Genomic DNA, 13,248 nt, shown 5'->3' on the forward strand with positions numbered 1-13,248 from the left:
ATGCTTAAGAGCCCGCTACGCGTATTAAATAACTTACGCATTTTCCGTTCAGCTCTTAGCGATTTTTTCGAAAACGGCGTTAGTTAGCAACATCGTGAAAGTTACGTTGGATTCTATAACCTTTCTTCTACGCCTCTCTTGTAACAGATTTTTGATATTTTTTAAATGTTAATAATTACGGCACCTGAAAATACTGAAAATATCATGCATTTCTACAATTATTTATGCAAAATTCGAGTATTATATAAAAAATCTGTTACAAGAGAGGCATAGATGGGTCCTTTATCTTTACATCGGTACCTAACATCAAAGGATAGAATCCAATTTACTCAAAATTTTATACTAAGTCCCACACCTCTACAACGCTACTCGACTCGTATAACATCTGGCGAAGCTACATATTCTTTATTAAAGAGGCGCGACTTAATGTTTAGTGTGAGTATTCAGGACCGGAGTCAGTTGTGCTGTAGCCTTTACTGTATGGTGCTTTTAAAAATATAATTTTTATCACCTTTTGTGAATTGTGAGCGTCGGAATATATACAGAGCATTAGATATATGAATTATGATATATACTGAGCGAATTTTTACGCGGAAAAACAGGAGTGTTATTGTGTCAACAGTTTGTTTCTTATCGGGTGGATAACTTTTAGTGGAATTACACATGGAAGCTAACTACAGAAGAGGAGCGAAGACAAGGTTGCGGTTATCTATTCGCAGGAAGAAATCCAATAATATCTATAAATACAATGCGTAAGTTATTTTTTATAGCTACCAGCATGTAGTAAAATAATTTGTTCTAGGGCTCGTGCTGTTGGGCTTCCTTGTTCGACCAAAAATATTTTGCCAACATCTAGAACTACGTAAGTATATTTCCATAGATAATACATACGAGATTTCGAATTGTCTGTGCGTCACCTTTGTTACTATTAGAAAGGTATTTCAAATATCTTTTTCTAAATCATACCTTACCTATTCAGTGGTCCTTTATATTTTTGTATTGTTGTCCGTCCGTGTGCACAACAACTTTTTTTATATGCGGCCGATTGCGCTGAAATGTGGTGTCAATAGGAACAAAAGTTATGAATTAATTGCTAAAGTAATGGAAGTCAATCTTTCCTTAGTGTGGTTTATACGTTTTCCGGTAACTTTTAAATTGTGAGCGTTTTATCCACCCGTCCGTCCGTCAAAATTCATTCAGTTTTAGCAATATTTTGGATTTATTTTTGAAAATAATGAAAAATCGAAAAGGAGCAATTAATTAGCAAATAAAAAGCTGTGTCGAGTTATAAAGAATTTTTCTTATAAATAAATTTTTTTATGTCTCTCTATTTCTTTAATTTTTTGTGTCAAACACATGTCCAAAAAGTCACGTAACTTGAGACATACTGTAATTAGGGATCTATCATAAAAAACAGAATCAGTTATTATAAAAATTAGAGCCATAACACTGTAAAAACGTCGTTACGGTAAAATAGTTATTCAAAATATGGCCGTAGTGTTAGATTAAAAACTAAACTTTTTTACTTGCGCACGCACATAGTTCTGGAAAAAAGCGCATTTTTTAGTACAGCTACGACCTTAAATAGTTTGAGGACAGCGATATTTAATTAAATGCTGCCCATCAACATAATAAATCATCCATTTTTAGTTCCTACTCATCGACACGATGTGTTTGATAACCTAGAAGTGGGTAGTTTGACTAGAATCTACTTTTTTATCTATTTTTCAACATATGTTTTTTTCTTTGATTTTTAGTATCTTTATAATGTTATAGGGAAAAGGAAAGTATTCTGCCAAATGTAGAAATCATTGCCAATATTACCGAATCTTCACCTGAATCCCCAGAGATAGAAAAAAGGAAAACGTAATATTTTCCATATCGATTTTTTATGTGTTTATCTTTATACCGTTTTAGGGTAGAGAACAATGATGACCGTCTTGACGTATGCCAAGTGACGAATGGTGCTCACATTGAACACTTGTAGGCTATTATGTAAAACTGTTTGAGTTTCTCTTTCATTTGAACATTTGACAATTGTGGCTGTAAGTTTGATGTATTAAATATTATAACATGTTAAAACCCCTCTATTCATTTTGAAACACGCTGTATATAAAAATATTCCATTTTTTTTCCTTACTGCTGTGAATGAGTCGTGTACCTTATGACTATAAGAATTAAACCATTGTACATAATAAATAAATATTTTTAACATAAGGTATTTTTGTGTTGCTTAAAGCTAATTTGAAAATTCCCGAAAGATTCCCTTATTTATGCGTACAAAGGAAAATAAGTTGAGGCATTTAATATTCTTATAAATAAGAAACTTAGCCTTTGAGTAGTCTGCGCAGTGCGCATGCACACACCTAATGTTTACAATATGCGATATGTTTGCCTTTACTAGAAGAATCTTCGGTTAAAATTTCCAAAAAATATCTATAAATCTGATTTTTACAATATACGATATGTTTCCATTTTTTTTTGTAATGCGTTAACAGGACATGCCCAACACTGCTTCCGAAGTATAACGATAGGTAATAATTTTTTGAATTGTTTAGAGGCATTGCAGAATGCGTCTATATAAGTAAGTGGTGAAAGCTTTGTACAGGCTATACTGTGAGTAATTTCAAAAGGGTTTTTGAATTTAATTAAATCCCTTTTTCAGTACTCATAACTCATAACTTTTATTGTTTCCTGTTGACAATATAATATTGTATTAGGACATGTCACAAAATGAAGAAAAAAGAAAGAAAAAGGGAAAGAAAACATTGACAAAAACGATGAAGTACCGAAATATATTATCGTGTAATGGATTCTTAATTATAAATTGTATACTGCGTCGCGCAAGGCACTATCCGGTATGGTATAGCAGTGCAAATTTGAAAGTACGCGTACCTTACGAATAAGTTCAAATACGTTCCTTTCAAATCGGTCAGAAAATACTGCAGTAGGGATATGCTAATGCCCGCCTCCGACTGCGATCCTCTCCACCCGACCGCGGAGCGCTTCCCTAGCCGTATGTAGAGAACGTACTCTTAAAGTATTGAATTTATTTCTAAAGGTTTCTATGAAAATATAGTTTTATTGCAGCAAAAATTGGCACCCCTTACGTAACAAATAGGGGCGATCCTAACCCTATTATGCTTATTATGAGGAAGTTCTACGAACTAGAAGAAAAGATCGTATGCAAAGTTCTTTCTTGCTTGTATTCCACGCAGGGTTGAAACTGACTACCATGATGCTACCAGTCTCTCTCACATAAATCGGATATAAGCTGGATTCATTTTGGACTTACAATAGACGATCAAAAATGAGTGGCGGTCGAGTCGCCTTTGATAGTTTAAGTCAAGTACGATTTCCCACGTAAACAAATATTCTAAATGCGACTCGACAGCTACTCATTTTTGACCGCATAGTACTACAGATTGGGGATATTTACACAGTGAATGCAGATACAATTTAAAAAGGCGTTTTTTTTACTACGAAAATCACAATTTATTGATTCAAAACGCAGGGAGGAGCGAAAGAGGTACGAAGAAATTTATACAAGATAAATTGTAGGGGACCAAATTTCACAAAAAAAAACCCTTTATGAATAATAAGCATTTAAATGTGTGCATGTTTTCCACGTTGTGTAAAAGGCGATGCTACAGTGTCACGTGTTTTCATTGCAATTCTAAGAAAAACACATTTATTTTGGAGAGAATAGTGCTAAACTAATTCTGCAACTTATCAGAGGTATTTTAAGCGACATGTTTCCTGATAATGACAATATTAGTCACCACTTTAACTTTCAAAAAAAGATGACGCACCATTCCATACTATACCTACTACTAGAAGTACGGGAACGTATTTGCAAGAACAAGTTGCAGATTTCATTGAGGCTCCAGCCCTGCTCTTAACCCCCAATAATTCAATATTTGGACGCCATGGTTCACGACAAAACAATTTCGATGAATTACAACATCGGATAGCTTTTTTTTTGTTGAAACCGATCAATTGGACCTTGGCCTCTAAGACTGCTTTCACAATGGCGATTTTTGGCCACGCGACTGATCAGTAGAACAAAAAGAAGTGTTTCTTCGTCGAAAATTCTACTATTGACAATTAACTGACTTGACGTTCATAGCCGCGTGGCTTTGTCGGGTACATCGGGCGGCTAAAAATCGCCAAATGTAATAAATAACCATCCATAATGAAATTAGGTCGCTGTAATTAGATAAAAATAAATTTAATAAAAATAACATTCTAATGGATTTTCTAGAAATATATCAAGGCGCCATCAAGTCGATAGAGGATTAGCCACCGGCGATAAGGAATGACAGGGGATATGTCTCATTCTTTCTGAGGTAGCTTATCGAATGGTCTCCTAAGCCAATTGAGTTTTTAGGTTTGATCCGGTTCAGGATTGGCTGTCTGCTTTTACCAGGGTGAAAAGCTCAATCCACCTTGTCGCAATGTCTTCGGCCACTAGGATCCATCGTTCTTGATTCGGACCTTCAGGGAGAGGTCCGAATAGGTCGACGGCCAACGTCTAGCGAGGGCCGGGGTTTGTGATAACCCGGGTGGTTTTTGATTAGATGCTTTGAACCACTGGCAGTCAACACAAATGTTGATTATATTCGGAGATCGACCAGTAACCGCCTCGCAGCCGATTGGCATTTCTCGATGAATGTCACAGGCGAGCATGTTATCGATCTCGGTTTGCAGCGGGCGTTGTTTGGTCGGGTTCAATCGATACGGTGGCGAGGCTACGGGTGGGTTATATCTTGTCCTTATGATGTGGACGGCGTAGGGCGTCTAGCGGTCTAGGTCATCCCTTTCGGTAGGGAACAGGGCGGTGCCTTCGTTCGGTCGCAGAGTCACCTCCTCTTGCGGAGGGAGTGGGGAAAGGTGACGCTCAGACACCTGTAGGGGCCGCCCAGAAGTGAAGTCAAAAAAGGGTGGAATTTTAAGAAAATTAACATGGAGAAGCTATGGGAATGACAACGGAACAAAGGCCAACCACACCAGCCGATGCCAAAAACATCCTAAGAGTCAAACAAACGCAGAACATACTGGTGGAACGCGGAGATAGCGAATTTAAGAAATAGTTGTGTAAAAAATAGAAGGATATGCACCAGGGCCGGAAGAAGGGCGCCACACGAAAATGACAGAAAAGCGGCACAACTGAGAGCCGGTGGCAGGAAATTGAAGATTGCAATACAAAAAAGAAAGAAAGAATGCTGGCGAGAGCTCTGCAATCAGTTATAGAGAGGCATGGGATAAGGCGTATAAAATATATAGTAGTAGGGAAGTTTGGTGCGAGAAAGCAAGTGATTGGATCAGACTCCGAAGCCCAGGAACAGCTCCAGACACTTTTTCCACTAAGAACAAAACCGGAATGGCGGATGACGATGGAGGATACAGACCCCAAAAAAAGTCGACCAAAACGAGTTCATGGAGGCAGCGAAGATGATGCCAAGGAAAAAGCTCCAGGGCCGGACGGATTTCCCGCGGATTACGTGGCTCTGGTGGCCAAGAGAGACCCCGAGTTGTTCACCGCCGCCTTCGATATAGTTATGAGAGAAGGGGAGTACCCGCAAATGTGGAAGAAAGCAGACGTTGTTCTGATCCTAAAGAAGGACAGGGGGAAATTTCGACCAATAGCATTATTGAGTCACCTGGGGAGGCTATTCGACGAGAGGGTAGTTGCGGCGCGAATAAAATCTATATGGAATGCCTCCCCAAACCAATATGGCTTTGTGAAAGGGAGAGGAACAAACGAAGCGCTTAAAAACCTTGTAGAGACTCCCAGGACGGCCAAGGTGGGAACGTGGCGGACCAGGGAGGTGGTGTTAATGGCATCCCTGGACGTCCCAGAATGCGTTTAATAGTCTGCCCACGAAAGTGATAGTGGGGGCCGTAGAGAGGACGGGAGCTCCGAAATTAATGGTTAAACGTGAGGCTACCGTCGGGAAATACATGTCATATAGAAGTTAATGGAGGCGTTCCGCAGGGTTCAGTACTGGGACCCCTGCTGTGGAACATTGTGTATGATGAAGTAGTGAGCATGAGGGTGCCGAGGGGGGTCAAAATAGTCGCCTTCGCGGATGACCTCACAATAGTGGCTCGGACGGGAAACTGGAGGAGGCGAAGCGACGAATGGACACCACCGTAGAAGCAATAGACACATGGATGAGCTTGAACAAGTTAAAGGTAGTGGGAGAAAAGTCAAAGGCGGCGGCTATAGTAGGGAGACGGAAAATACCCCAGGAAGCCGTGAGGATTGGGGGCGTACACGTACAGGTGGAGCGGGCATTAGAGATTCTAGGCGTCTCGATAGACCGCAGTTTAAAATTTGTCAATCATAGAACGGGCATTATGGCTCAATGGTAGAGCGTTGAGTTATAAATCCGAAGGTCGGGTGTTCGAACCTGGATTAAGGTGAATTTTTCATCTGTGGCAGAGATGGGATATTACCTTAGACAAGTTTCGAACATTCTGCCGGCAACTCCGAATTAGGTTTTCTTGCAGTTTTCTTAAGACCTTCTGCAGAGGCAGCTCTAAAAAGCATTATGCGGGTCACTCTGTAATTGGGCGCAAGAACAAGAGAGGGAGAATAATAAAATAAATAAAAAAGAAATCGGGCCGAAAAATCCAAGGTCATGGCGAAGAAGTTACAATGCTTGTTTAGAAACGTAGGGGGGCCAAGCGCAGGCAAGAGAAGAGTCATTAGCAGTGCGGTTACCAACGCCTGCTATACGGAGTGGAAGTGTGGGGAAAAGAGTCCAGAGAATAATAACGCTGAAAATAGTCTCGGCATATCGAACAGTAAGCAATAAATGCGTCGTGGCGGGCGTAATACCGCTACACATCCAAGCTGAGATGAGAGCAGAAGGGGGCACTAGAGAAGAGACAATGGGTGCGTTCACCAGAACCAACTGTTTGCAAACCGTTTGCGCTTTTTATATAAGCATATTTACTGAACGCATTGCTAGTTGTCAAACTGTTTGCAAGCGGTCGCCATTTTTTTAATCATAATTTAAACTCGCTGAAAATCACAAACATGTTGATCGGGCATGCGCATTTGTCCTAAGCGCGCAATTTGCCTGGAAACCACACGTCAAATTTAATTTGAGTGAATTTAGAGAAAATCGTTTTGTATTCTTTTTGTACATTTCAATAAAAATATGGCATCCTTTCTAGGTACAGTTTAAATACATCCTGCTATATACGAGATGAATTGAATTGTCCTACAGAAAATCAAGATGGGAGTAGGTATTAAATGCATATTCACAGGATTCTTGAGTAAATAGTTTTTATCCATAAATTGTACCTGCTTTATGAGAAGTTTTTATTTTCAGATTGTTACATTTAATAAATTTAGTAAACTCACCACATAAGTATAGTCATTTTAAGGAAAGATTTAAGATTTGTATAGGTGAAAAACGGATAGTTAGTGTTGCAAGGCAGGGTTTGGTGGACAGCAATCTACTATAGGAGACGAGCAAATCGGTCGTGCCGTTTTGGAGCCTTCATAAACCGCATATGAAGGGGTCAGTACAAGTCCCAATGAAATCGAGAGCACTCAGCCAGTATACGAATAATGTACTCTAATTAGATTCGAAGAGAAGTTTGGTGTGAAACGATTTCACTACAAAGTTATTACTCGCCGAGTATTTAAAGTTTGACTTTCGAGTTCCAAAAAGGAAAAGAAAAAATATTTGGTCAGAAATATAAGACGTGTTTCAAGGAAAAGGGCATGAAGACTTGGATCGGAAATTTCGGGATAATTATGAAACCCTTGTCGACAGTAAAAAGAAAACTGGTCGTGTGAGGCTGAAGTAATACTGTTAAAATATCTTCCTTTTTGTCTGGCAACTTTGTCGTGGGTAGTGTACGTTCGCAGTTTCTTGCGTTTTTACGAATTAACAGCGCTATTTATTGGTAGGAATCAAATGACACAAAAAGTAAAAATGACTTCCATAAGAAAAAACAAAGCTGATGATGGTTAACTGGAGATGAAACGTCAGACTAAAAATTTAAAACTAGCATCTTGTATACGGAAAAAAGTGGTCACAATTATGTGACGTATATTTTGAAATATCTTTTTATATAACTTAGGTAACAAATAAAAACGATTTTGTAAAATGTCATTTTTTCTCTGGATATCTCCGAAAGTAGTCGGAATTTTTTCAGTTTCAAAACGACATTTTGTTAAGTATCAAACTACTCAACTTTGCCAAATTATTCCTACCTCTATTTCTTACAGTTCCCGAGATCCCCCATGGTGGTCCTTAAATTTGAATCAGCCTGTATACAAGGAATGCTCCCATCTTCATTCATAATTAAATTATTCGATTTTACTCTTACAACTTTAAAGCGCATTGTGTGCAATGTGCAATTATACAATTTATGGTCGTGATATATTGGTACTAGCATAGAGTAAATACAATTCTATGGTACTAGTAATTTATTCCATTTCGCGCATAAACCTATATGCCGATGGTGTAAATAAATATGCATGCCTTACAAACATGTTTGTGATTTTCAGCGAGTTTAAATTGCGATTCAAAAAATGGCGTCCGCTTGCAAACAGTAACAACTAGCAACGCGTTCAGTAAACGTACTTATCTAAAAAGCGCAAACGGTTTGCAAACAATTCGATCTGGCAAACGCACCCTATCGTTCACCAGCACCTAAACAGTTTGTGTTTGCAAACGTAATCAAAGCGCAAACACGTTTGGTTCTGGTGAACGCACCCCTTGGCTCGATGGCAGGAGGAGTGGGGAAATAGGAAATCCTGGACTAGTAGGCTAATCCCAGACGTCCAAAAATGGCATAAGAGGAAACATGGGGAAGTACATTTCCACCTAACCCAGTTCCTGACCGGACATAGTGTAAACGCACAATACCTCCATGGGATCAAAAAGCGTTAAGACGACACATGTGAGGACTGAGGAGGGAGAGACTCACCAGGACACGCGGTTCTGGAGGCCAGAGATGGGACAGAAGCAGATGGGCACTAAGATTGGAGGTAGGGGATCCAATAGAGGAAGACAGTGTTATAGACACCATGATCGGTAGCGAGAGCAGCTGGAAGAAAATTGATAATTTCATCACGCAGGTCAGAAGGACGAGAGTAATAGAGGCCAGGAGAAGAGAACACTCCTCCTGCATAGGGGCACGCCATAGCAGGGGGGTGCAGTAGGCATTTCCTCATTCCCAATATTAAAAAAAAAGAGTTGGGCTCCTCCCCAAGAGTTAGAGATTCGTCTCGGGAATCTACCGAGTTTCCGAGTGGCGGTCGCTCGGGGCGTGCGTCGGTGTTTCGGCGACATAATGATATCTTAGTGTGGAGGTTCGGGCGCGAATGAAAAAAGGCGGGCGTCTTTGTTGAAGGCCCAGTATCGTAATCTCGGCGTCTTCGTTAAAATCAACCCCAAGGAGGGTATGATTCTCGACACTAGGGATTGTCAGAAACTCTGTTTGGACCTTAGTTAGGGTCATTGACACGTTGATCACTAGGGCGGCTTGCGGGCGCAGTTTCCCATCACCCAGTATGAGGTTCACTTCACGAGAGGCAAACGTTGGTCCAACACTTTTAAATACTTGATGCAGTATGACCGGTGGGCTCCCGTATCGAGGTAGGCGTTCCCGTTGACACCGGCGATGGTAAGGTTAACGAGAGGACGCGGTCGCGGGGGAGTGGTTGTCTGTATGAAAAAATCCACACTAGGGGGGTTTTGGTGGTGGTGCGCGAATTGCCGGTTGCGGTAGTGACTTTAGAGCTTCCGTTTCGTAGACTTTTTCCTCTTACGACATTTCTCCTGCGAGTGTCCGGGATTTCTGCAGTAAGTGCACCTGGGTTTGTGGGTGGTGGCTTCTGCAGTGTGTTCGGTCGGCTGCAAGTTTTCGAACTTCCGTAGTCCGTCTTGGAGCTCGCAGAAGATTTCGAAAGAAGTCTTTTGGTGCAAGAGCCCAAACACTATGTGCAATTGCAAAGTAGGTCGGTATCGTTTTCGCGCCCTTAGTTGCCACGTGTCCGATGTTATATGGGTGGTTGTTGTGTAGGCGTGAAAGGGTGTGTTACAACCTGAAATTCGCGCTCGTGTTATAAATGTGTTTTGAGTACAAGTGATAATAATGATTTAACGCAATCAATTTAAGCATCGTTTTTTCTTCGGTTTGCCTTGCATTTTTAAAATAAATGCGCGCGATGGTGATTGTTGTAATAAAGCATCATAAGATGGCATCGATTCCAAACGAAAGCCAAAAACCTCAAACCAACTGTAATAGAACAATCAAAATGTTGAGAATAATCCTTAAATAAATAAAAGAAATTTATTCATTACCCGCGCGTTCGTGACTGATGTGGCCGACTCCAAAAGTAGAGCAGTTTACCAAGTTCGATAAGGGAAAGAAACAACTTCTAGATTTGCGGAAAATGCGAGAAAGTCATGTAGCAACTCTTTTTTTTCAACAACGGGAGCTCTAATAATTCCGAAACCGTCTCTGCCACAGACACGTTTAGTATTAAAAAGAAAAAAAGTTCGAATGCCGAAACCACCCACACTTGTTATTGTTTAATAACAGATACCGTTCATTTCACTCTTTTCTTTTTGGGTATTCGCTTAGGTGTCATAGTAAAATTGGGTTATCGCTCTCGTATTAATATTGCATTTGGGTAGAGATCGATAATACTGCACTCAATCCAAAATTGATCCATCTATAAGACATTAATCGCGAGTCTTGGATTTATTATAATTTGGCGATAGATTTTCGAATTCGCATTGGTTCGAATTTATTCCGTTTGGTAAAAGCAGATTTAAAACGCTCCCTCTAACCTATTTATTGTATTAAAGTGATGATAAGTAATACGTTTAATAACGACGATAATAAAGATTGTTCCACATTTTATTTTATAATGTCGTAACCGGAGGCTATGGGAAAAGCGAGCGTTATCTTCGAAAGTAATATACAATAAATATAAAAGGTTTTTGCCTAGAGTCTCTAAAATTTAGATTAACCTTTTACTGGATACTCAAGAAGCTGAAAATCCTAAACTATGCTGTATGTATAATTGTGGACCAGGATGCGCTTTTTATACGAAAACAATAATGTACGCTGAAAAGGCTCTTCGAATATTACGAGTGCTGCGGTAAAATGTGTATTTCTCAAGTCGAGGATGCTTACGAAGGCGAAAGTCGACGAAGAAGGTGCACTTTGATGAGGAAAATTTGAGAAAAAGGTCTCGTGCTGAAAGGTAGAATAAGTAAGCGGGCGATTTTTACGATTATTCTAAATATGACGAAACACACACAACATTCGACTTTGAATGATTAAATAGTTTATTCCAATAATTCAATAATTTATTTATGCTTTTGCGCTATAATCAACAATAATAGAGCAAGTAATTTTAACGAAGACCCAAATTTTTGAACTGAGCAGCGAGCGAATGTCTTGAAAAGTTATGTGCAAAGGTTTCGAGTCTGTGGTTTTTAAGGTTTTTGGAGAGGCTCTTCTTGTCGAGTCTCTAAGAGTTTCAACCCATTAATTATCTTTCTTTATCCTATTTACCGGTGTGTCTAACTGAAGTGAAACTCGCCTAGTCGACGCTCTATAATTGTAACGGCCGTTAATTATTTATTACTTTTTACTTTCTACGTTGTAGTTAAAGGAAATTGTATCCCTAACGTTCTATTTTATCATGCGATTATATTAGGTCAAAGGACGCAAATTTATGTTTGCGTTGTTGTTGAGAGATAAGACGTACGGTGGGGCTGGTATAGATTTTAATCTAAATCCTCCACGCCGTACCATACACTGTGTATACTAAAAGAAACGTAATATTTGACGCAGTTAACTATTTTGGATTGCCAACTCATTTCAGTCACGATGGCCACGATGGTCTGGGTTTGTGCCACTGGTGACATTCAAGGACGATTATATCTCTTAGTTTTATGCGAATTATAAGCAAAAGAAATTGAATTGCGTATATTTTCGCCTGCCATAACGTTTATTTGATGATTTAGATTTTACTTGTTTAACTTGTGACATTGTTTACTAAAATCAATTAACTATATGGCCAGTAGGGATGCTAACATGCAAGTTAATTAATTAATCGAATTCTTCCTTGTTCCTAACCGTTTTTATCTAAGCTATCCGCTACGAAAGGTAGGTCTCACCAAACTAACCATGAAAGAAAACTGCAAGAGGAATTTAGTAAATAGAATAGAACCAGAATCCAAAGTTCTTTATCAACAATTGTAACTGCCGTTACATAGTGTTTAAAAAAGGCTTTAAAACCAAGGAAATGTCTTTAAGAGACCTTTAATTTTCAGTCTTTTCAAGTCGAGTCAAGTATTTTGTAGGATATTTATACCTTGTTATGTAACCCTTCAAACCGTTTGACAGACGAATTGTGACCCTTTCTCGGGAGCTTTTACATATACTATTCTGTATGACCCCGTGGTCTCTTATTGTATAATGTAATGATGCGAAATTTAATAAGATTAATTTGTAATTTGACTCCTATAGGAATCTGAAATTAATCTAAATTTCTATCAGGAGAGGGCGGTAGTTTCGGAGACGTCATGCTTGCTGACATTCCCACCAGTACCATTACCATCACCATTACATTCCCACTTCCTTCCAAACGATATAAAAGTAGAAACCAAACCAGAAAGGAGGTCTTGGGTCTTAGGTCTGAGATCTTAGATCTTTGCCCTGGTCCTAAGCACCACAGTCCCATTCCTGGAGTGGCGGTTGTAACACCGCTCTCAATCTCACCCTCACCCGTTACCTGTCCCTGAATTAGAGTCGGCGGTTGTAGGACCGTGCTCTTTCCCAGTTACCGTCCGTGAATTAAAAGTGTACGGCCGTATAGCCGTGCCATTCAGTGAAGTTACCTGTCCCTGCATTAGAGATGACGGTTGTAGGACCGTGTCTCTACCAGTTACCTTCCGTGAATTAAAAGTGTACGGCCGTATAGCCGTGCCATTAATTGAAGTTACCTGTCTCTCCCATAAAAGATGTGCCGGTCGTATGACCGCGCTTTTCCCCAGTTACCGTCCGTGAATTAAGTTATACCTGTTGTAAAATTTCGGTAGACGCTGCGAATGTACATTCGCGCTCACCCGGAACAAGCCCTCCTGTAATTATACCCCGGATAAAGTTTTAGTTTGTCTTGTAACGTAAAACTTACTTGTTTTGTATGGATGCCGTTTAAAGTTAAATCATAACATTAATTGTCTTTGAAACTAC

General features: G+C 39.7%; 2 protein-coding genes across 3 annotated transcripts in view; one reads left to right on the top strand and one right to left on the bottom strand.

Annotated features, from left to right (window-relative positions):
* LOC116169463 (serine/threonine-protein kinase minibrain) overlaps nucleotides 1–13,248 on the bottom strand; it is a 174,268-nt gene that overhangs the window by 115,925 nt on the left and 45,095 nt on the right. The gene's annotated exons all lie outside the window — the stretch shown is intronic.
* LOC116169464 lies at nucleotides 17–2,287 on the top strand. Its single transcript, XM_031485564.1, has 4 exons — nucleotides 17–752; nucleotides 803–862; nucleotides 1,777–1,866; nucleotides 1,918–2,287. The coding sequence occupies exons 1-4, from the start codon at nucleotides 664–666 to the stop codon at nucleotides 1,985–1,987; spliced, it is 309 nt and encodes a 102-aa protein (XP_031341424.1). The 5' UTR covers nucleotides 17–663; the 3' UTR covers nucleotides 1,988–2,287.

This window comes from Photinus pyralis, unplaced genomic scaffold (genome assembly GCF_008802855.1).
Source record: "Photinus pyralis isolate 1611_PpyrPB1 unplaced genomic scaffold, Ppyr1.3 Ppyr1.4_LG4, whole genome shotgun sequence".
Classification (NCBI taxonomy): Eukaryota; Metazoa; Arthropoda; class Insecta; order Coleoptera; family Lampyridae; genus Photinus; species Photinus pyralis.

Bases quoted from the DNA above. Each gene is read 5' to 3' on its own strand.
- LOC116169464 (XM_031485564.1), top strand. From the start codon at position 664: ATGGAAGCTAACTACAGAAGAGGAGCGAAGACAAGGTTGCGGTTATCT. The intron at 753-802 runs GTAAGTTATTTT...AATTTGTTCTAG, and splicing joins AATATCTATAAATACAATGC to GGCTCGTGCTGTTGGGCTTC. The intron at 863-1,776 runs GTAAGTATATTT...ATAATGTTATAG, and splicing joins TTGCCAACATCTAGAACTAC to GGAAAAGGAAAGTATTCTGC.